The following is a 26050-nucleotide window of genomic DNA, read 5'->3' on the forward strand; positions in this document are numbered from 1 at the left end:
CCGCGTGGTTCATAACTACAATGAATCAGAGCTGAACTGAAGAATAAACTACCACTATACTAGAAGTAACACTTTCGACTATGAATCCCTGTTAAAGTTCAGGACAGAGTTTTATATTCTGGTGCTAAAGTCTGTAACAAATTGTTGATAGTTTTCAGGCAGTGAAGTGAAAATCCCGCCTGAGAGACAAACTAAACTGTAGTTCCTTGGCCATAACTTTAATTGCTAAGACTATTTTAAGTTTACAAAAACGTCTAAAACGTCCTTAACTTGTCAGAATTGCTATACTACAGAATTAATGTACTTTGACTTAGTGAAATCCTCCTTCAGGATACCATAGATAGCTTCACATGTGTTGGATATGGTTTTACTTAATGCTTGTTTCGAAACTGTAGTAGAGAATTCTAGTACTTTGTAGTTTCTTCCTGTTGCCAGGAATCTTAATGTTTGCATCAGCCGCTCATGACAGCTAACTGATGTGGGGCAACTGTTCTCGTCATACAAGTATTTTTCCGTATCATACGAGGGACTGTAGATAATTATATGTTTCCAAATCCATCTTTACATCAGTTATCAGTTTCGCCCTGCAACTCGCGAAGTAAACTTATGTTAGAAAGCTGCCTTCGCTTAAGCTGCACTGTATAGACCTTTTTGATCGGTCTCCGTTTCTTGCATTTTTTTCTTATTTTGCAACACAGGTTTCGAACATAGGTCACATCAGAATTTACTCCACTGTCAATTTTTGAATAAATGAAATAAACTCTGGGAATGCAACAGCCTAGTCACTTGCTGCTGAAATTTATTTTCTAGGCCGACGGATGGTCGGCGAGCAGTAAATTGGAACTTGCGTCGCATGAAAACACATTTGGTGCGATTTTTTGCTAGCTCATAAATCTGCGCAGACTTTGGGCTGCATATGAACCAGTGGACTTTGCCAGAGCATTTCCATAGATTCTAATCATCACGCAACTCATGTTATGAGAGTTATCTATGACTCATCTGTGCTACATTTGTTTTGTATACATAGTGTTGGGCGGCAATGACAGAGAATCAAAATAATGTTTTTTCTACATTTTCTCAGTTATTGTGATACAGCCGAATTGTGTACAATCAATGAATGTATAGAAAAAGGATATTCATAGCAGCGGATGGCGTCACAGCAGGCTGAGAAGGTAAATCTCGAAGTCAAATTATGATTATGGTTTTGCATGAAGAAGTTAAGATTATGGTAAGTTGAAAGACTATTGCTAGCTCTGAAATAAGTTTTCCGTGGAAACCAAAACTCATTTAATTACTCTGGCAACCACATATACTGAGAATTTAACGCTGTAATTGTTTCGCAACTTTACCCAAATTACTGAGTATAACCCAGTTTTTGTTTTGACAGCATCGTCCAAAGCTTATGGTAGATTGAAAGGCTATTGATAGTTCTGAATTAGTCTTCTGTCGAAAACCAGAACCTCTTACTTACTTTAGTAGCTACATAAACTTAAAATTTAATGTTGTTATTTTGAAACTATCCCGTATTCCTTGACAGTGGTTCCTTTTTCAAAAATAAATAAATAAATCATTTAATGCCTTTAATCGGGGTGACTGGCAAGGTGCTTTGTTATTTAAACAGATTTTTCTCTGCTGGATAATGTAGTTATATCAACTTAAAGAGAGAGGGTTCTCAGATTTAACATTAAGTTAGTTATTATTGTTTGTGCCTAATAGAAAAATCGTACTAATTTTCTTACTTATCTGCTAGCAGTGACACTGATAATTACGGTTCATGAAGACTGCATTTCAAATCCAGAAGTAATAAATTCCTCTTGTCGCCATTTAAAAAAAATAGATCTTATACAAAATCGCTAAGAATGTAAATATATAAATGATGCCTGTTTTGTATATGTCAGCAGTGCTTTGTGGTCGTTCATATAATTCTCAACAACACAACATAATCAAATGGGCATGTTTTGGGGAGGAGGGGGAGCCTGCCATGGTTCTAAGAATAAAGAATAATTAAATTAATTCATTCATGTGGGGTACTTTATTTTGTATTCCATAGACCTAGGACCAATATTGGAACAAGTTGCAAGTTTAAAAATTATTATTGTATACTAAACAGTAACAGTGTGCTAAGTGAGGTTATGGTCAGGAAATACGAAAGCTGTGAGCTGTTAGAGTAGAAACCTCTCCAGCAATTGACTGAAATTATTTGGGGAAAACAATGGACAGTTCATATCAAGATAACTCAACCTGATATCCTATCAGTTTAACTATTGAAAAATGCCATTCATTATAATAAGTCACAGTTAATTGATTCTTGATGTGAAAAGTTTGCAGTCTGGCAGATTGGAAGACTGGTTTGCATAAAATAAGGCTCTTTGAAGGTTAAGACTGGAATGTCACCAAGGATAAGGTGGAAATCCATATGTGCCCCGATTATAATGTGTGCTTCCGAAGTTAGTGATAATCTCAATCAATAATTCCAGTTTATTGAAGTCTCTTATTTAGATTGTTAATTGTCTGTCTGTTCCAGCATCTGTGGCTTGCCAAGTGCAGCTTCTTATTTCCAGTACATTCAGTGATGCTAAATTTGCTATTTCTGGAGTGTCTTTCATAATTTGCTGCAACTGTGTAATATGGTTTTCAGTGTGAATCTATTCAAACTGACTTTTCTCTGTAATGTACCTACTATAATAGTAGGCTACTTTTTGTAATAAGAAGTTTTCAGTTAATATTTTTTCATTTGGTAATGTTTGAGAAACAAGAAAGTAATTAGTTTGTACAAAATATGCAGGTCAGCTCAAATGCTGATGGAAGCGACTCCTTTAAACGACAAGGATCATTCAGGAAGGTGCTACCATCGGATCCTAGTGCAGATTCTCAACTCAGCATGTCAGCAAAAATGATTGACAGGCCTATTATAAACTGCGGCAATCAAAAGGTGTACAGTCAGTTTCAACAGGAGTACTGCATTATATCTGAATAGTAAGTTTCTTACATATTTGTTTGCACATATTTTTACATATTTGTATGCATATTTTTCTGTTATCCAGATCCCCTCACAACCACCTAACACCTTAATTTGCCCTTTTCCTGTGTCATTTCCCGTTTCCCAAGAACCACATCTGCCACAATGGACCCCTGCTCCATCTTTCTGCACCAGTTCAGAAAAATTTTCCTTTCCCTGCCTAAAACCCAGTCCAACACGCTGTTTCTGAAATACTTCCTCAACCATGGAATGTCACCTAATGGCCTAAACATAAAATTTCCTTTGTCTGGATCCCACCCCTCCTTCCACACTTATCTACACCTTCCAGGTTCTGCCAGTCCCAGACTCTCACAAGCCTGTTACTGCCAAAACACATCTCCATGGCACAGGCATCCCAGAATCACCTCTGCTTCCTCAGCAAGATACTGCTACTGTGCATGCTTGTTATATAAGTGGCCATTCAGTGTAAATCAACCCACCCAATTTACCTCACCATTTTAGATTTTACTAAAACTGAGTATACTCATAGTGTGTGCTGAGACTAAAAATAATACTAAATTTCATTTTTTTATCTCAAGCCATTTCTGAGATATGGTTATGTAAATGTTTCAAAAACTGGCCAAAAAATCTTGAATGGGAACTGTCGTAATTGAGCTAGAAAGCTGGTAAAGGTGTCACCATTCTTATGCTCTGATATACATTACAACATAGGTTCTAATTATGAATTTAAAAGAAATACAAATTGATATTTTGATGTAATTTTTTTTCAAAGAGTACATAATTTAAAATTTTCTAAATTTGTCCACAAGTACTTAGTACCGTTGTAAATCACAAGGGAAAATATAAGTATGCGATAAAAAAAAAATCTTGACTCTTGTTTTTCATTAATAGCCCCATTTTGATCAAACCTACCTGTAACAAATAGGAATTTAATTAACAATACTATAAAAAAGAAAGTTGCCGCTAACTATATGGTGGAGATACTGAGTTGCAGATAGGCACAACAAAGAAAGAAGAGTATCACAAATTTGTGACCGTGTTTTTGTTATTCCTATCTGCGACTCAGCATCTCTGCTATATGGTTAGTGGCAACTTTCCTTTTCACAATATTGTTACATTTCATTCAGGAATTTAATTAAAATGTACAACCCTGCACATCATTTGAGAAGTGTTCCGCTAATAATTTTGTTGATGTGTTGGTAATGATTGCATCAGATTTCTGTCTTCCTTTGATTGTCAACATTTCTTCAGACTGGCTTTTTAAGAACATTTCTGAATTATTGTAATGTTATGGAGTGGAAAAGGCAAAATCTGTTTTTGTTATGTTAGCTACTGCCCACTCAAATAGATCTCATGAGGTTTGGATATGGTTGTGGTATGGCCTTTGCAAACTTTCATGAGCTGTCTGTCTTTTAACGGAACCCCCTACGCCATCACGTCTTTTCCGTTGGTTGGAAGTATTCCTCATGAAGGCAAAGGTTCAGGAAGCGTTTCTTGTTTTTGTATTGAGTGACAAAAAAGTAAATCTTTTTTGGAAGTTTTTGAAATTTATTTGTTAGGTACAAAGTTAGCTTTTTTTGAAAGCTATAAGCGGCAGCTGTATTGTGCTCTAGGTAGTCAGAAACAATGACAAAGCTCACATGCTCAATTTTTTCTTGTTGCTTCTAATATATAACAAAAGGTTTTGTAATAACCTGTTATCTTGTTCAGTGGCCACTCTGAGGTTTGTCCTATAGAACTATACTACAATTTTCTGAAAAAAAATCACAGTAACAGCAAATTCCAACCCATTAAGATTTTCTTCTGTGGACTTAAGCTTTGTTGTGTGGCAGTGAAGAAATGTTAAACTGAAGAAGACATCTTAGTACAGAATAAATCGATAAAGTCTTTGGAAGTTTTCTGTACAATTTCCATATTGCAACAGTCAGCTGACACCCACTGGTGGACCTGAATTCATTCAATTAAAGTTTCATCAAAGGAGTCTTGTAAAGTTTTATGTATTATAGTTTCTCCTAGGCAATATTTGCATTTTACCTCGTTGCAACCAATTGATGATGGGTTGAAAATCAGTTTTGCAATGCATTCCTCGTAATTTTTTAAGCTGCCATTTGTTACTGTATTTAGTTTGGCATTTTCTTTCATTAATATTATGTGTTGGTGAGTTGTGCACACACAGACGGAGAGTATGCCATCGTGTCCAGCTAATACACAATGTTTTGTCTCAACTCAGCAAATTTAGAGAAACCTATTTTTATGTTAGGAAACTTCTCTTTAAAATGGTTGTAAGCTTCTTTAATGTTACACAAAATAAGTCTTTTTGATATTTTTGTTTTACTTCCACTTGGTTCTGTAACAGTCATGCAATCTTTAATACCTGGCTTTGCACGGGTAACTTCATTTTCATAACAGGAATGTACAGTTTTGATAGTATCTATGGGTAAACATTTCACTGATTTTCGGTTCAGACCTTTCATAAACCCCTTTTCTTTCAAAATGGTAAACAATGTAATTAAGAGCATGAAATTTGCTCATTATATTCCTGATATTCTGCTTTTTGGGTAAACTTGTGAGAATCGTTAACTTTGTAGCCTACTTGCAGGAGTAAAAACATTAGTTTTGAGATTTTAGAGAACACTTTCATTGACATTGGTATCATTATCTGATGAAGTTTCAGCAGCAACATATAGTTAATGTTTCATTGCCAAAGAGAATTTTTTCACTTTTAATTTGGTATACTGCTTTGACATTATTTTTTTCTTATCAATTGGGGACTCACATAGTTCTTGAAGTGATGTTCGCCTGCTTTATTTCTTCGTTGATTGTCCTCGGTGTCACTGTACTGCGTTGTTATACTGGTTGAAAAATGGGGGTCAACACTGACTACTATAAATGATGTAGCCAATAGGCGCACATTTTTGCTTCATAGTTCTTTACTTTCACTGTTCATGTACCCCCAATATTACACAGTTATATGGCAAGTTAACTATTGGCAAATTTTGATAAGCTTCATTAATAGTTTGCAGGCATAGATCAGCATGTTGCTATAATAGTTTACTGTTGAAAATCTATGAACAGTAAAACCTATCCACACAGTTCAGTCTTTCAAGTCAGCGCGATGGAATGTCATGCCTGACGGCCCGGGTTCGATTCCCGGCTGCGTCGGAGATTTTCTCTGCTCAGGGACTGGGTGTTTTGTTGTCTTTATCATCGTCATTTCATCCCCATTGACATGCAAGTTGCCGAAGTGACGTCAACTCAAAAGACTTGGACCAGGCGAATGGTCTACCTGCCGGGAGGCCCTAGCCACACGACATTTCCATTTTATATACTGTATTAACACACGGCCTATTTTTGTTACACTTATTTCATGGTGAAGTTGATGCATTGTTGTTGTTCTGACCAACACGTTTCTTGTCTGAAACTTGGCCATGCATTGACTGTCTCGAGCCCAAAAATTGGGCCTTTATATAACATCACAATAATAGGTACTGAGACTGTAGATTGTTTGGTGTATAATTTACAGAAATTACAATTAAAACATCACTCATTAAAGTAACTGAATACATCGAAAAATTGGTTCTTTTTAACAGTTTCTTCTACCACGAGGGTTAAGCCGAATTATTTGTTTAAATCATGAAATTAACAGATAGTAACACAAACAATATTTTTGACCAAACTGGCAATTACTTTGGAATTAATTAAGAGCTGGCTTTGCTAACATGTTTTCGAATAGAGTCATATAAATACTTTAAGAATCCCAGTGATTCTTTTTCCAAATGTTTATCATTATTACAGAATTTATATTTTTTTATAAGTCAACCGTAGAATCTAAGTCACGGAACAGTTACTGATTTCACCCTATAATGAAAGATATTAACTAGGAATAGTCAAAGTAAATCAGGAAATTAATTACATACATGAAACTTAGCACAAAATTAGACCTGGTGCTGTATTCTGTAAAACTGAGGGCCAGCCTTTTTCTTTTATGAAAATGCAGTTTATTCTTACATATGTTAATGGTAATTATTCAAAAATAAAAAATGAATTTAAGGAGGCAGATGGCAAAACAAGAGAGGAAATAAAAAGGTTCCAGCTTGTTCGTCACAGTGTGTCAAACGTTTGAGTAACGAAACTTCCTGGCAGATTAAAACTGTGTGCTGGGCCGAGACTCGAACACGGGACCTTTGCCTTTCGCGGGCAAGTGCTCTACCAACTGAACTACCCAAGCACGACTCACGCACCGCCCTCACAGCTTTACTTCCGCCAGTACCTCGCCTCTGGATTTGAGTAATGATTGAAGTTATAGTGAAGTCTGGATCTTTGACTGGGATGATTACCTCTGATCCAGAATAAACTTCAACTTCAGCATTTTTATCGCTTATTGGCTCTGTATTTTTCAGCTTGGTTACATCTTTCGTACATTTATCACAAATCATGGGGCCATTAGATATTTGTGGAAATAGCTTGGACATCCACACTGTTACATTTCAGTTTTTCCTGTCTCTAATAAAATGATTTTATTTATTCAGTGGATTACAACACTGTGCTCTTACAGCACTGCACTTTTTACTAGGTTCCATGTTGATAGAAAGACCAATTAAAAACACTCCTTCAGTTTACTTGCAAATGAACTGTTAAGACAGTTCCAATAAAACTTATTAGATAAATAATTGTTAAATGTAGTGTAATAACTGCTTTACATTAATACTGTGGCACAATAAAACATATTAGATAAAAAATTGTTCAATGTAATAACTACTTTACATTAATACTGTGCTGCACTGCAATGGCTTAGGACCAATAATATAAATAGTTTCATTATTCACCTTAGAAGGAAACAATACAGAACAGTTCCTCTCAGCAAAGGCTCTAGTCATGTATGATTGTACAGACGGCAAGTGAACTTGCCCAGCATGCATATATTGGCTCAAGTCTGTGGAAATGGAATGTACATATTGATTAATATTTTTGGACCAGAACTATTACATCAGTACTTGCACTTTTTTCATATCTTATTTAAATATGTAGTTATAGGTTCCATGTCCAAGATTTTTGTTTCGCCAGTTAATAAGCTATCAGTTGGAATTGTATATAATGGAAGTAAACTTAATTTAATTATAGAATATACTAATTGTTTTTGTTTTAAGAATTTGATATTTCTAATATTTTTGCTTACCTCTTTGTATATTTTAATTAAATTCCTATTTGTCAAAGGTAGGTTTGGTCAGACAGGGCTATTAGTGGAGAAAGAAGTCAGGAATATATTTTTTACAGTGAACCCATCATCATCCCTTATTTATATTTTGCAATATGATTTGCAGGTATGTATGGAAATATTTTGAAAATTTTAAATTATGTGTTTTTGGAAAAAAATTAAACCAAAATTTTAATTTGTATTTTGAAAAGTATTTTCGTAATTAGAACCTATATTGAGTTGTATATCACTGGAAAGAGCATAAAAAAATGGCCGGCCATGTGAACCATAAAAAGTGATCCACAATGACACCTTCCCCATCTCTGTAACTCAACTAGGACAATTCCAATTCACACTTTTTTGGCCATTTTTTGAAAATTTTCCTTAGCCATATTTCGTAAATCTTTTGAGAAAAAAAATTGAAATTTCATACCATATTTTATACACTATAAGATACACCATAATTTTAAAGAAATTTAAAAAAGTTACCTTTTTTATTATTCAACTGCAAGGCCACACTAAAGTATTATTAGTTTATAAAACTGAACAGACCTTTAAAATTCCTGAAAATTGTCATCTGAACTTTCATCTCCTCCTCCTCATCACTGTCATCTTCATATATAAGATCTTCTTCACTGCCAATGAGAGCATTACTTATGCCGCACTTCTTCAAAGATTTAACAATATTGTCTTCTCCCACTCAAGATGACGACTGTTTTATCCACTGACACACTTGTTTGTCAGTCATTTTAAAACATCCTTTGGGGTGAATTCATGTTGAGTTTCATCTATCATCCACATGTTCCATTCCTTTCTCGTATATGCATTAAATTTTTTGTCTATTGAGACATCATTTGGTTGCAGTTGTGAAGTAAGTCCTCCCAGAATAACAGAAAGCTCTGTATTTCCCTGTCTCAACTTCTCTTTCTCAGAATTTTTCAAATGACTACTAAACTGATCTAGCACAAGAAGAGACCTCTTCAATAAAGCACCTTTCCTTCTTTCCCACACTCTGTTAATCTGTAATTTCATACCAGCCTCATCCATCCAACCCTTTTCATGTATGTGAACACCATCACTTACAGTATTTAAGGAAGTTTTGCCATTGTTTTGCATTTGAAAATGATCATTGGATTAGGTTTAGTACTGTCAGCACGACATGAAAGGACAACAGTGTACTGCATTTTTCCATGTTCACTTGTTTGTATAGTTACAGTTTTAGTGCCTTTTGTGGCAACCATTCTGTTACTCGTTACATGAAACATCAGAGGAGTTTCATCCATATTTGCTATTTGGCTTAGTTCCACACTGGTTTTCTATCAGTGTTGGATAATAAAGCGATGGAAAGATAATATTTTCTCATCATACTCTTGTGGCATTCTCTGAGATATTTTGGTTTTCGCTCACATGGGAAGTCCACAACATTTCATAAACCCGTAGCACCGACCAACTCCACCCTTCAAGTCTGTTAAGTTCCTCTGTAGAACTAGCTTACGAGTGTATATATTAATCTGTTTACATTAAATCCAGTGCCATTTTTACATTGTCTTTGAATCCATTTCATTACGTCATTTTCTAATTTTGGCCATAGTGCATTCAGCCCTCTATTTGCCCATTTAGTCTTCCTCATTTTTTCAGTGCTTCTTTACTAACTTCCCAATTGTTAATCTTCTTTTCTGTTGATGGTGGGTGAAAATGCTGCTCAGCTGCTCCGATTCCATCTTCTTCTGCATGTGCTACTACTTTTAGTTTATAGCCTGCATCATTTGAGTGCCTTTTATTTTATTCCAGTATGAAACTAGCTACCAACAAAGATGTTGTACTGTTGCTGATAACACAAAGAGCTTTCAGTTCCTGTCCACTAACACCATAAACTTGAATGACGCATCAAAGGCTAGGCCAGTGTTCTGGTTTTGCGATGATGTGGTGGGAGGGAGACAGTGTTGGCAAGCTTGTGAATCACCGCAGCTCAGGGTCATCACATCAGTGCACTGATGCTGCCAGTTGAATCCAATGTTGCAAGATATATATAGGTTTCCCACCACATGGGATGTGTGGCCATTGTTAAGACTGGCAGGAATTTTAAATCAAACACTGGGCATTTTTGTGTTAATCTTGAGTATAAGATGCACATGAATTTTGGAGGCAATTTTTCAAAGAAAAAAGTGCGTCTTATAGTCCGTAAAACATGGTATTTTTCTTAATCTCAGCACTTGCTATGAATATACGAAATTTTAGCAAAATATGAAGTAGTGAGGTAAAAATGTTTGTTTAAAGTGTGTTGAATTGACATGGAATGGCTGAAATTAAATCTCTGGATTTGAAGCCCTTGCTCTACAGAATGTGGAAGAGCATTCCAGCCACCACCTCCAAAAGTTATCCAACCTGCTGACATCCTGCTGCCACCTTGGGGCACCATTATCCAACCCCTGTCCTACCCAAAGTGTACCTCCTCGTCAGTCCTTCATAACACCCAGACCCTGCCTAGCTGACAGTTTCAATTTGCCCAAAACTCCCTGCCAACACTTCAGAGCTGAAACAATCCGAGAACACTGTTGTTAACATCCCTGCCAAAATCTTCAACTCCACAGAAGTTTCAGTTGTATCCAAAAGCCTCACCTTTAGGCCTACACCCAAAACTAACCATGTTGGAATTGTCAAAGACCTAGTCTCCTTCTCCCAATCCCTGCAGTTGAAATACTTTTTTGCCACCAATCCTTTCAACCAAATCCAACATAATCCTAACACTTAACTCTTCCTCTCCAAGTTCACATCACCATCCAACTGTGTTCCTCCTAACCTTCCATTTAACCACCCTCTGGTCATCTTCCAGGAAATCCTCACCCCCAGTCTCACCCCACCATCCTTCCCCACATCCCTCCTAATAACACCAACCTTTCAGCAGAAGAAAGAACACCCATACAAAACCTCAGAACAATGTACATCAGTTCTGTTTCACAAGATGAAGTAGCTAAAGCAATAAAAGGACTAAAAAATTCCAAATCGGCAGGTATTGATGGTATACCTGCAACAATGTTAAAGAAGAGCGCATCAAACCTAATTGAAGTACTCACACATTTATGCGACTGCTCACTTCAGGCAGGCACTTTCCCTGATGTGGTAAAAACATCAAAAGTTATTCCTGTATTTAAAAAAGGGGATAAAGACAATGTAAATAACTACAGACCCATCACAATTTCCTCCTGCATCTCTAAAGTACTGGAAAAAGTTATGTATGAGAAACTTATGAAATTTATAAATAAAAACAACATCCTATGTAATGAACAACATGGATTCAGAAATAAGAGGTCAACGACAACTGCTGTCTATGAGTGCATCAATTCCATCCTAAACCTGTTGGACAAAAAACAGGAAACAATAGGAGTCTTTATTGACTTGTCAAAAGCTTTTGACATGGTGGACCATAAAATTCTGCTATCAAAGCTAGAAAGATATGGTATTCGAGGTCTGTCCAACAAGTGGATCAGTTCCTTCCTGACAAATCGTATGCAGGCAGTGTGCGTCAAGCACACAAATATTGAACTAAAAACTGTATCTAATCACTTATCTGACTATAAACAAATAAAATGTGGTGTACCCCAAGGATCCGTATTGGGACCCCTTCTGTTTCTTCTGTACATAAATGATCTAAGCTTAAATATTGATGCACACAAATCAATCATATTTGCAGATGACACCATGATTCTACTAAAAGGAGACGACGATGAACAGTTACAGCAGTCAGTAAACACGGTCACGAAACAACTTAGCAGCTGGGCACAGAGTAATCAGCTTGTAATAAACAGTAAGAAAACCGTTGCTCTAAAATTCCACAATGTTCCTAACAAGGATATGTTTATCCCATCAGTCTCTATCAATGACGAACCAGTTGGTAACAGTACTGAAACCAAATTCTTAGGACTTTGGCTGCAGAGTAACATCAGATGGAATAAGCATATTGAATGTCTCAATGCAGAACTGAGCAAAACATGTTATCTTCTTTGTTCATTAAAATCATGCTGTAGTGAGAAAACAGTATTGAATGCATATCATGCGTACTTTCATTCTCGTCTTAGATATGGGGTCACCTTCTGGGGAAACTCTAAAATAGCTAATAGCACTTTTAAACTACAAAAAAGGGCCATTAGAATCTTGTTTGGGTGCAAGCCTAGAGACTCTTGTAAACCCCTGTTTAAGAAATCTGGTATTCCCCCATTACCGTGCGTATACATTATGGAAACCCTTTTGTTCTTTAAATTAAATGTAATAGGCAAGGACCAGAGGCTACAAAAAAACTGTGATATACATGAGCACTTTACCAGACAAAACAGGAACTTACATATGACTCAAATCAGCACAGCACTGTGCCAAAAAGGTACTTTTCACATGGGAGTTAAGCTTTATAACAAACTTCCTGAAAACATAAAAGCTATCACTGAGGTCAATACATTTGGAAAATCTCTAAAGTCATATTTACAGCATCACTGCTTTTATTCCATTGAAGAATATTTAAATTTATGAAATGTGTTATATAAATACTTGTGTGTAAAGTGTATTATTGTAAGCTTAAATATGTATGCCTTGAAATTACTTTCAGCCTGTATATTTATAACTTGACTTGTCCAATGTCTTATGCATAAGCTGCTATGTAGACAACAGGACCAATAAAATACAATCTACAATCTACAATCCTGACCTAATCAAGTTAACTGCAGAAAAAGGTCCCACTCATGTCATTATGAATTGCAGTGACTACTTGACAGAAGGCCCCTGCCAATTATATGCCAGACTGATCACATCTCAGAAGCCCAACATACACTCCAATCTCTGCTTAAAGCCTTAGGCCCTTCGGAGAACCTTTCTCTTGAATCTATTTCCCTCCTCACTCCTATGACATCCCACTCACCCACCTTCTACATGCTCCTCAAAATCCACAAACCCAATAATCATGGATGTCCCATTGTATTTTCATACTATGCGTCCACTGAAAGAATTTTGGCCCTCATTGATCAACATCTGCCTGAAATCTAGCCTCCCTTATAAAAGATACCACCACTTCCTTCACCGACTCTCCACCATCCCCACCCCCTTATCTCCTGGATCCCTACTCATCACTTTTGACACCACTTCCCATAAACCGACATCCCTCATGCCTGTGGTCTTGCTGCTAGTGAATACTAACTCACTCAATATCCTTAAGACTCCAAACCCACTACTTCATTCCTTATACACCTTACTAACGTTGACACATGTTATTTCACCTTTGAAGGAAGGTACACAAACAAATCCGCAGCACAGCTATGGGCACCCACATGGCACCCCTGTATGCTAACCTGTTTATGGATCATCTAGATGAAACCTTCTTAGCCTTCCAAAATCCATATTCTGGTTCAAGTTCATCGATGATATCTCCATGATGTGGCCTACCATCAATCCATCCACAGCCTCAACACCACCTCTTCCATCCACTTCACCTTGTTCTCTTCAACCTAGTGTGCCACCTTCTTGGACGTTGACCTCCTCTGTTCATGCTCCATCCACACCTCTGTCCACAATGAACCCACAACCACAAACAGTACCTGTATTTTACACAGCTGTCATCCATTTCACACCAAAAACTCCCTCCCATACAGCCCGTCCACTAGGGACGACGTATCTGCAGTGACAAGAACTCCCTTGCCTACTATGCTGCAAGTCTCACAAAGGCCATCACAGACAGGCACTGTCCTCTTAACCTAGTCTGCAAGCATATTTTCTGTGCCATGTTCCCACACATCCCCAACCCTACCACCACCACCAAGAACCAGCTACAAAGGAGTGCCCCCTTCCATCACCTAATACCACCCTGGATTGGAACAAGTGAATGTATCGTTTGATTATCTATAAACATGCCCTGAAATGAGGGACATCCTCCAAGATCCTTCCCATCCCTCCTAAAGTGGTGTTTCATCACCTGCCCAACCACCACAACATCCTAGTCTATCCCTACGTCACTCCCAAACCTAACCCCTTGCCACAGGGATCTCATATCGCTATGGAAGACACAGGTGCTAGACCTGTCTAGTCCAACCACCTAGCACTACCTATTCCAGCCGTCAGAGGCTGCGCCACATGTGAAACAATGTCATATACGAGCTGTGCTGCAGTCATTGCTCAGCTCTGTACATTTGTGTGACTACCAAGCAGCTGTCCACCGGGATGAATGGCCATTGCCAAACTGTGGCCAAGAGCAAAGTAGACCACCCTGCCCAACATGCAGCTGAAAATAAAGTGTTTGATTTCAGTGGCTGCTTCACAGCACGAGCCATCTTGATTCTTCTTTCCACTACCAGCTTTCGTGAACTGCACAGAGGGGATTTATCCTTACAACATGTTCTCCGTTCCTGGAATCATCCCGATGGTAACTGGCAGTAACCTACTGTCCCCCAACAGTTTCTGCTCCCCTGTCCTATCACCTCCTCCCAATTCATGTCCCATCACCATCACTGTGTGTTGCTCTCAGCCAGTGCACTCACTGGTCTCTGCTTCTCTCCTTTCTGTTTCGCTGTGTCACTGCCTCTCTTGCTTCCGGTACTGCTTCTGGCAGCCTTGATCTGCCACCTCTAGTCCCTGCATGCTCCGTCACACAGCACTGATTCGTCTTCCCGCATCCATACCGTGCTATCCCTTCCCTGCCTCACTTCGGATTGTTGCTCCCGTTTGGTACTTTCCAGTTGCAATTTGGTCAATGTGGCCAGAGATAGTGGTCATATGCGTGTGAGGTGAGCTTACATGTGTAAATGTCTTATGTGTTTTTTTCCTTTCCTGAGGAAGGCTTTATATGAAAGCTAACAGTCTTTTCATTATGCCTGTCTGCAACTCAGTGTTTCATCTTTACGGTGAGTAGCACTCTGTGCTTTTCATAATTGAGATCTGAGTAGGAAGTTATTTTAACACTGGAGTGCAACAGTTTCTGTGTTTATAAGGATTATTTATGAAGTTCTTGCTGCAGTAATAAATAAAATATTTTGGAGATTAGTCTCATCATTCTAGGATGTGATGAACAGCACAAAATTGAAATGGTCACAGCCAGTTATTGAACTAATTACTAGAAATTAAACATTTTATGATTCTGGTTGGATATCAGAGATATCTGACTGCAGTGATTCATTTAATCTGTGATTTTCTTTACATGTATGATTAATACAAACCCTATAACATAGACATTTATCTGATAGATACCCCCCCATGAACCATGGACCTTGCCGTTGGTGGGGAGGCTTGCGTGCCTCAGCGATACAGATAGCCATACCGTAGGTACAACCACAACGGAGGGGTATCTGTTGAGAGGCCAGACAAATGTGTGGTTCCTGAACAGGGGCAGCAGCCTTTTCAGTAGTTGCAAGGGCAACAGTCTGGATGATTGACTGATCTGGCCTTGTAACAATAACCAAAACGGCATTGCTGTGCTGGTACTGCGAACGGCTGAAAGCAAGGGGAAACTACAGCCGTAATTTTTCCCGAGGACATGCACTTTACTGTATGGTCAAATGATGATGGCGTCCTCTTGGGTAAAATATTCTGGAGGTAAAATAGTCCCCCATTCGGATCTCCGGGTGGGGACTACTCAAGAGGATGTCGTTATCAGGAGAAAGAAAACTGGCGTTCTGCGAATCGGAGCGTGGAATGTCAGATCCCTTAATCGGGCAGGTAGGTTAGAAAATTTAAAAATGGAAATGGATAGGTTAAAGTTAGATATAGTGGGAATTAGTGAAGTTCGGTGGCAGGAGGAACAAGACTTCTGGTCAGGTGAATACAGGGTTATAAATACAAAATCAAATAGGGGTATTGCAGGAGTAGGTTTAATAATGAATAAAAAAATAGGACTGCGGGTAAGCTACTACCAACAGCATAGTGATCGTATTATTGTGGCCAAGGTAGATACGAAGCCCACACCTACTACAGTAGTACAAGTTTATATGCCAACTAGCTCTGCAGATGACGAAGAAATTGAAGAAATGTATGATGAAATAAAAGAAATTATTCAGATAGTGAAGGGAGACGAAAATTTAATAGTCATGGGTGACTGGAATTCGAGTGTAGGAAAAGGGAGAGAAGGAAATGTAGTAGGTCAATATGGGTTGGGGCTAAGAAATGAAAGAGGAAGCCACCTGGTAGAATTTTGCACAGAGCACAACTTAATCATAGCTAACACTTGGTTTAAGAATCATGATAGAAGGTTGTATACATGGAAGAACTCTGGAGATACTAAAAGGTATCAGATAGATTATATAATGGTAAGACAGAGATTTAGGAACCAGGTTTTAAATTGTAAGACATTTCCAGGGGCAGATGTGGACTCTGACCACAATCTATTGGTTATGACCTGTAGATTAAAACTGAAGAAACTGCAAAAAGGTGGGAATTTAAGGAGATGGGACCTGGATAAACTGAAAGAACCAGAGGTTGTACAGAGTTTCAGGGAGAGAATAAGGGAACAATTGACAGGAATGGGGGAAAGAAATACAGTAGAAGAAGAATGGGTAGCTTTGAGGGATGAATTAGTGAAGGCAGCAGAGGATCGAGTAGGTAAAAAGACGAGGGCTAGTAGAAATCCTTGGGTAACAGAAGAAATATTGAATTTAATTGATGAAAGGAGAAAATATAAAAATGCAGTAAATGAAGCAGGCAAAAAGGAATACAAACGTCTCAAAAATGAGATCGACAGGAAGTGCAAAATGGCTAAGCAGGGATGGCTAGAGGACAAATGTAAGGATGTAGAGGCTTATCTCACTAGGGATAAGATAGATACTGCCTACAGGAAAATTAAAGAGACCTTTGGAGAAAAGAGAACCACTTGTATGAACATCAAGATCTCAGATGGAAACCCAGTTCTAAGCAAAGAAGGGAAAGCAGAAAGGTGGAAGGAGTATATAGAGAGTCTATACAAGAGCGATGTACTTGAGGACAATATTATGGAAATGGAAGAGGATGTAGATCAAGATGAAATGGGAGATACGATAATGTGTGAAGAGTTTGACAGAGCACTGAAAGACCTGAGTCGAAACAAGGCCCCCGGAGTAGACAACATTCCATTGGAACTACTGACGGCCTTGGGAGAGCCAGTCCTGACAAAACTCTGCCATCTGGTGAGCAAGATGTATGAGACAGGCGAAATACCCTCAGACTTCAAGAAGAATATAATAATTCCAATCCCAAAGAAAGTAGGTGTTGACAGATGTGAAAATTACTGAACAATCAGTTTAATAAGCCACAGCTGCAAAATACTAACACGAATTCTTTACAGACGAATGGAAAAACTAGTAGAAGCCGACCTTGGGGAAGATCAGTTTGGATTCCGTAGAAATACTGGAACACGTGAGGCAATTCTGACCTTACGACTTATCTTAGAAGAAAGATTAAGGAAAGGCAAACCGACGTTTCTAGCATTTGTAGACTTAGAGAAAGCTTTTGACAATGTTGACTGGAATACTCTCTTTCAAATTCTAAAGGTGTCAGGGGTAAAATACAGGGAGCTAAAGGCTATTTACAATTTGTACAGAAACCAGGTGGCAGTTATAAGAGTCGAGGGACATGAAAGGGAAGCAGTGGTTGGGAAGGGAGTAAGACAGGGTTGTAGCCTATCCCCAATGTTATTCAATCTGTATATTGAGCAAGCAGTAAAGGAAACAAAAGAAAAATTCGGAGTAGGTATTAAAATCCATGGAGAAGAAATAAAAACTTTGAGGTTCGCCGATGACATTGTAATTCTGTCAGAGACAGCAAAGGACTTGGAAGAGCAGTTGAATGGAATGGATGGTGTCTTGAAGGGAGGATATAAGGTGAACATCAACAAAAGCAAAACGAGGATAATGGAATGTAGTCGAATTAAATCGGGTGATGTTGAGGGTATTAGATTAGGAAATGAGACACTTAAAGTAGTAAAGGAGTTTTGCTATTTGGGGAGCAAAATAACTGATGATGGTCAAAGTAGAGAGGATATAAAATGTAGACTGGCAATGGCAAGGAAAGCGTTTCTGAAGAATAGGAATTTGTTAACATCGAGTATAGATTTAAGTGTCAGGAAGTCATTTCTGAAAGTATTTGTATGGAGTGTAGCCATGTATGGAAGTGAAACATGGACGGTAAATAGTTTGGACAAGAAGAGAATAGTGGTGCTACAGAAGAATGCTGAAGATTAGATGGGTAGATCACATAACTAATGAGGAAGTATTGAATAGGATTGGGGAGAAGAGAAGTTTGTGGCACAACTTGACCAGAAGAAGGGATCGGTTGGTAGGACATGTTCTGAGGCATCAAGGGATCACCAATTTAGTATTGGAGGGCAGCGTGGAGGGTAAAAATCGTAGGGGGAGACCAAGAGATGAATACACGAAGCAGATGCAGAAGGATGTAGGTTGCAGCAGGTACTGGGAGATGAAGAAGCTTGCACAGGATAGAGTAGCATGGAGAGCTGCATCAAACCAGTCTCAGGACTGAAGACCACAACAACAAGAACTTGATTTGAAAATAGTTGTCATGTTCCATTCTTTGATTGAACTGGCCCATCAGTTATGTGATGTAGGGTGTACTGCATTGACCTCTCTCTTGTGTCCTTGGCCCCTTTTTACTCTAAGGCCATGCCCTGTTGAAAGACATAAATGTTTGTCTTTTATATTTTCTTCTCCCCTCCTTTCCGTGACTCAGATGTCATTTACTTCTGCTTCACAAGAAAATCAAAAGAATGATTCCACAACCATTTGATTCATTTAGCCTCATCAAGTTTTAAACTTCAAATTTCTTGTGTACTCACTTTTCTCATATTCTTGGCATGTAAGCTTGATTGACTGCATCAGTTTCTTTGGAGCAGAAAGTGGTGGTATAAACACATACATGATCATTTAATTGAATTTAAAGCACAGGGGTGTGTTTTTTTTTACTAGATAACAATTGTTTAAGGTGGATCCATTTTTACTGAACATTCAAAAATAAAATATTGTTAGTGGAGAATTGGGATAGTTGAGCCACATTTCTGTTTTTTAGTATTTTTATTTTTTTGGTGCATGCTGAAACAAAATGGAAACTGTCATGTGAAACCTTATATTTTTTGCCATTAAATTGTGTATTTAAAAGCATGAATTGGAAAATGTGTAAACATGAGGAAATCATTTACAAAAATGCTCTACGCCATGGCTCTCAACGGTCCCCATTGTGTGGATACTTGATCCAGGGGGTGGTGATACTTGAGCTGGAAATCTCATGCCAATAACATTATCATGTTAAAAACTTAAACTCTAAGAAACAGCAAGTTCTTGAAAACCAGTTATGAAAGTGAAACTAGTCACATGATCGTTTTTGGTATTGATGATGGAGATTGAAGAATCGTTGCTGTTTGATCATTATCAACAACAGTGTTGTCTTCAGTTGGAAGCCATTCAAATGTAGTGTGCGATTCTTCATTTGGTGGGTTGCTTTACAATTTCTGACATATTAGTCTGCAATGCTTCTTGCAGACTTAGCGTGTTTTCCCCCCAAAATTTTATTAACAACCGATCCTTGAAGGCTGGCTCCCTGTACACTCCTGTGTTTTCGCTGTCATTCTGATTACTCTCTGCCGTGGATGAGCTTGTACTATTTGTTGAATGATTGTCATATTTTATTTCATATGATTCTGATGAAGTCTTCAGTTTGGATTTCTGTGGGAGACATAGTACCTTTCACTTTTTCCAGTTTTTGTGTAGGCCAAAGTTTTTTTATTGACTTTTCTTTTCCTTTTTCTTTGCGGGAAGATTAATCAATTTGTAGTTTTTGTAAAATATTATGCTAGTGCATTAGTTCATAGAGTTTTTGTTTTGCCTGTTGGTATTCCGGTTGCTGTGTGTTTCTTTATCGATTGTCATTTTTATTTGAATTTACATTTTGTCATGTGGGCACTGGCAACCATGGCATAGAGTGCCCATAGGCTCCAAAGAAACACATTTTGTCATTTGAAGATAGTGAGTGGAGCCGTGGATGCTAAAAAATGGAGTGCCTAGTGGAGAAATTAAACATTTCTGACAAATTCTTGTGTTTGAGTTCCATAGAGGGATGGCAGCAGTGGAGGCAGCCAGAAACATTTGCACTGTGTGTGGGGACAACGCAATTGGACAGAACATGGTTTTCTCATTTTAAGGAAGATTGTTTCGACATTAATGACTTCTCACATTCAGGAAGACTTTCAGTGTTTGATGAAGATTGTCTAAATGCATTAATCCATGGTGATTTACACCAGTGTACTCAAGAACTGGCATATATGATGCACTGTGAACATTCCACCACTGTGCAACATTTGCATGCAATGTGAAAGATGCAGAAATCAGATGCGTGGGTACCGCATGCTCAAAACCAAAATTACAAAAATCCCCTGGTGGCCATGTGCATCTCTGCTTGCTCTTCATCAATTGGCTCATGAACAATGACCATTCCTATCATACCAATACCAATACCGGTGACAAGAAATGGTGTCTTCATGCCAACATAAGGAAAACAAAAGGGATGTCTGAATCCAAACAAAGCAGCAACTTCTGCGTGGCGTACTAAGAATTCTTCACTGAGGTGTAACCATCACTGCTGACATTTATTGTCAACAGCTGAAACATCTTGCAGACACAATCCAAGAATATCAACCAGGAAGACTGCATAAAGTGATGCTACTCCATGATAACGCGTGCCCATGTTCTGCTAGACTGACAAAAAAATTATACATGGGTTGGGATGGGAAGTCATTCCACACCCACCTTATTCATATGATTGTGACCCCTCAGATTTTCACCTTTCCTGCTCTGTGTCAACCAGCCTTCAAGGAAGTCTCTGTCATGTTTATCTGTTGTGTTTATTAAACTTTAGGAAAAAAGACTACAAACTAATGCACCAATCCAATAGAAGTTAAAATTGACAATTTAGCTCTTTTCTTATCGCATTTCATCAAAAGAGCCAAGGCTTTTGGTTAAGGTCTCTCCACTTTTGGCGAAACAGTGGCTTCACTTGTTGAGGACTCTGGACAGCTCATCAGTGTAGGACATTAGGTGACAATCTTCCTTATTGACCCTAGGAAAAATGAAGCAAGGTGGGATAGAATTGTCTACTACATTTATTGCGCAGTGTAAGGTTACCTAGTGCAGCAAATGTATCTTGGCCAACTTATTTTTCTCCCTTCTTTGCCACAATCTTCCGTGTCTTTGTGTGGTGGTGACCCCACTCCCATCAATGTTCCAAATAGACTAGGGTCTAAAGTTATGCTTATCAAGTACATGCATCAAGCTTGTTAAAAAAACATTTACATTGACAATATTATGAAAGGGATAGATTGCTACTCACCTTTTAGAGGAGGTGTTGCAGACAGGCGCAACAGAAAGACTACTAAACATGTAAGCTTTCAACCAGGAGGTTGTCTTCTGAAATAGACAGCTTGCACACACACATTCCCACAAACACAGCTCTCTCTCTCTCTCTCTCTCTCTCTCTCTCTATCTCCCTCTCTCTCTCTCTCTCCCTACCCTCCCTCCCTCCCTCCCTCCCTCCCTCCCTCCCTCCCTCCCTCCCTCCCTCCCTCACCCCCTCCCACCCTCCCTCTCTCTGTCACACACACACACACACACACACACACACACACACACACACACAACATCTGCCTGTGGCTGCCTCGGCAGTAAATAATGGGTACATAGATGTTTAGGTTAGCCAGACAAAGTTCTATTATAGGTAAATTTTGCAAGTGTAGCTTTGCCTTTACAGACTTGTTTTTGTAATACGTTTTATAAAACTGTCTTGTGAAAAAAATTCCTGTTCACATAATGTATCTATGAATGTAGATGTAACAGAGATATAATTGAGTCATAGCTTAGCTATCCACAACCTGAGTGTCACAGGTACCCCTATCTTCACCATTTTCATCCAAGTCGCTATTTCTAGGTTATGTATGCAACTATTCAGACTGTTGTAGAACAAAAATAGGGTTCAAACTACTATGATTGCAGGCACTAAGTTTCTCTTCATTAAACATAGAAATTGCAGCAAACAAAATTAAAGGTGAGAAAACATGAGTGGCTCAGGTATCGCACACGCTCAAATATCCTCACTGTGACATACCATGTAATTGTTTTTGGTAGAAAAGTGTATCAATATATTAAGAACTCCTCTAAATATCAGTTAATACAGCAGCACTGATCTCTGGGGAGCATCCTGTTGTTGTATACTTATTTCATGTTGCTGTTATTACTGCATATTGAGATTGAGCTATTTGTTGGTGAATATGTGTTTATTCATGGTTACTATATATATATATAATAGAGGGAAACATTCCACGTGGGAAAAATATATGCAAAAAGAAAGATGATGAGACAGAAAGTAAAACTGCTGGCAAAAAGAGAAGAAGGAAATAAGACGACAGAAAAGACTACGAAATGTAACAGTGACAATAACAATAACAATAACAAACGTGATTGTTGGGTTCAAATTAATGATATGGATATAATAGAGGGAAACATTCCACGTGGGAAAAATATATGTATTCCGACGTGGAATGTTTCCCTCTATTATATCCATATCATTAATTTGAACCCAACAATCACGTTTGTTATTGTTATTGTTATTGTCACTGTTACATTTCGTAGTCTTTTCTGTCGTCTTATTTCCTTCTTCTCTTTTTGCCAGCAGTTTTACTTTCTGTCTCATCATCTTTCTTTTTACATATATTTTTCCCACGTGGAATGTTTCCCTCTATTATATCCATATCATTAATTTGAACCCAACAATCACGTTTGTTATTGTTATTGTCACTGTTGCATTTCGTAGTCTTTTCTGTCGTCTTATTTCCTTCTTCTCTTTTTGCCAGCAGTTTTACTTTCTGTCTCATCATCTTTCTTTCTTTATATATATATATATATATATATATATATATATATATATATATATATATATATATATATATATATATATATATATATATATATATATATATATATAAAGATGATGAGACTTACCAAACAAAAGCGCTGGCAGGTCGATAGACACACAAACATACACACAAAATTCTAGCTTTCGCAACCAATGGTTGCCTCGTCAGGAAAGAGGGAAGGAGAGGGAAAGACAAAAGGATATGGGTTTTAAGGGAGAGGGTAAGGAGTCATTCCAATCCCGGGAGCGGAAAGACTTACCTTAGGGGGAAAAAAGGACAGGTATACACTCGCACACACACACATATCCATTCGCATATACACAGACACAAGCAGACATTTGTAAAGGCAAAGAGTTTGGGCAGAGATGTCAGTCGGGACGTAAGTACAGAGGCAAAGATGATGTTGAAAGACAGGTGAGGTATGAGCGGCGGCAGATTGAAATTAGAAATTAGCAGAGATTGAGGCCTGGCGGATAGCGAGAAGAGAGGATATGCTGAAGGGCAAGTTCCCATCTCCGGAGTTCTGACAGGTTGGTGTTAGTGGGAAGTATCCAGATAACCCGGACGGTGTAACACTGTGCCAAGATGTGCTGGCTGTGCACCAAGGCATGTTTAGCCACAGGGTGATCCTCATTACCAACAAACACTGTCTGCCTGTGTCCATTCATGCGAATGGACAGTTTGTTGCTGGTCATTCCCACATAGAACGCTTCACAGTGTAGGCAGGTCAGTTGGTAAATCACGTGGGTGCTTTCACACGTGGCTCTGCCTTTGATTGTGTACACCTTCCGGGTTACAGGACTGGAATAGGTGGTGGTGGGAGGGTGCATGGGACAGGTTTTACACCGGGGGCGGTTACAGGGGTAGGAGCCAGAGGGTAGGGAAGGTGGTTTGGGGATTTCATAGGGATGAACTAAGAGGTTACGAAGGTTAGGTGGACGGCGGAAAGACACTCTTGGTGGAGTGGGGAGGATTTCATGAAGGATGGATCTCATTTCAGGGCAGGATTTGAGGAAGTCGTATCCCTGCTGGAGAGCCACATTCAGAATCTGATCCAGTCCCGGAAAGTATCCTGTCACAAGTGGGGCACTTTTGGGGTTCTTCTGTGGAAGGTTTCGGGTTTGAGGAGATGAGGAAGTGGCTCTGGTTATTTGCTTCTGTACCAGGTCGGGAGGGTAGTTACGGGATGCAAAAGCTGTTTTCAGGTTGTTGGTGTAATGGTTCAAGGATTCCGGACTGGAGCAGATTCGTTTGCCACGAAGACCTAGGCTGTAGGGAAGGGACCGTTTGATGTGGAATGGGTGGCAGCTGTCATAATGGAGGTACTGTTGCTTGTTGGTGGGTTTGATGTGGACGGACGTGTGAAGCTGGCCATTGGACAGGTGGAGGTCAACGTCAAGGAAAGTGGTATGGGATTTAGAGTAGGACCAGGTGAATCTGATGGAACCAAAGGAGTTGAGGTTGGAGAGGAAATTCTGGAGTTCTTCTTCACTGTGAGTCCAGATCATGAAAATGTCATCAATAAATCTGTACCAAACTTTGGGTTGGCAGGCCTGGGTAACCAAGAAGGCCTTCTCTAAGCGACCCATGAATAGGTTGGCGTACGAGGGGGCCATCCTGGTACCCATGGCTGTTCCCTTTAATTGTTGGTATGTCTGGCCTTCAAAAGTGAAGAAGTTGTGGGTCAGGATGAAGCTGGCTAGGTTAATGAGGAAAGAGGTTTTAGGTAGGGCGGCAGGTGATCGGCGTGAAAGGAAGTGCTCCATCGCAGCGAGGCCCTGGACATGCGGAATATTTGTGTATAAGGAAGTGGCATCAATGGTTACAAGGATGGTTTCCGGGGGTAACAGACTGGGTAGGGATTCCAGGCGTTCGAGAAAGTGGTTGGTGTCTTTGATGAAGGATGGGAGACTGCATGTAATGGGTTGAAGGTGTTGATCTACGTAGGCAGAGATGCGTTCTGTGGGGGCTTGGTAACCAGCTACAATGGGACGGCCGGGATGATTGGGTTTGTGAATTTTGGGAAGAAGGTAGAAGGTAGGGGTGCGGGGTGTTGGTGGGGTCAGGAGGTTGATGGAGTCAGGTGAAAGGTTTTGTAGGGGGCCTAAGGTTCTGAGGATTCCTTGAAGCTCCGCCTGGACATCAGGAATGGGATTACCATGGCAAACTTTGTAAGTAGTGTTGTCTGAAAGCTGACGCAGTCCCTCAGCCACATACTCCCGACGATCAAGTACCACAGTCGTGGAACCCTTGTCCGCCGGAAGAATGACGATGGATCGGTCAGCCTTCAGATCACGGATAGCCTGGGCTTCAGCAGTGGTGATGTTGGGAGTAGGATTAAGGTTTTTTAAGAAGGATTGAGAGGCAAGGCTGGAAGTCAGAAATTCCTGGAAGGTTAGGAGAGGGTGATTTTGAGGAAGAGGAGGTGGGTCCCGCTGTGACGGAGGATGGAACTGTTCCAGGCATGGTTCAATTTGGATACTATCTTGGGGAGTTGGATCATTAGGAGTAGGATTAGGATCATTTTTCTTCGTGGCAAAGTGATATTTCCAGCAGTGAGTACGGGTGTAGGACAGTATATCTTTGAAAAGGGCTGTTTGGTTAAATCTGGGAGTGGGGCTGAAGGTGAGGCCTTTGGATAGGACAGAGGTTTCGGATTGGGAGAGAGGTTTGGAGGAGAGGTTAACTACTGAATTGGGGTGTTGTAGTTCCAGATTGTGTTGATTGGAATTTTGAGGTTTTGGAGGGAGTGGAGCTGGAAGTGGGAGATTGAGTAGATGGGAGAGACTGGGTTTGTGTGCAATGAGAGGAGGTTGAGGTTTGCTGGAAAGGTTGTGAAGGGTGAGTGAGTTGCCTTGCTGGAGGTGGGAAACCAGGAGATTAGATAGTTTTTTAAGGTGGAGGGTGGCATGCTGTTCTAATTTGCGGTTGGCCTGTAGGAGGATGCTCTCAATCAACACAA

The 26050-nt window shown here is 39.3% G+C and overlaps 1 protein-coding gene across 1 annotated transcript in view; it reads left to right on the plus strand.

The window, feature by feature from the left end:
• The first annotated feature begins 986 nt into the window (after nucleotides 1-986).
• Nucleotides 987-26050, plus strand: part of LOC126162953 (protein crossbronx homolog) — an 84621-nt gene continuing 59557 nt past the window's right edge. Inside the window, exons 1-2 of the mRNA XM_049919788.1 lie at nucleotides 987-1172; nucleotides 2786-2976. Coding sequence (XP_049775745.1) covers nucleotides 1149-1172; nucleotides 2786-2976 — 215 coding nt within the window. The 5' untranslated portion in view covers nucleotides 987-1148. The remainder of the gene's footprint in view (nucleotides 1173-2785; nucleotides 2977-26050) is intronic.

Source organism: Schistocerca cancellata, chromosome 2 (assembly GCF_023864275.1).
Source record: "Schistocerca cancellata isolate TAMUIC-IGC-003103 chromosome 2, iqSchCanc2.1, whole genome shotgun sequence".
In the NCBI taxonomy this organism is placed as follows: domain Eukaryota; kingdom Metazoa; phylum Arthropoda; class Insecta; order Orthoptera; family Acrididae; genus Schistocerca; species Schistocerca cancellata.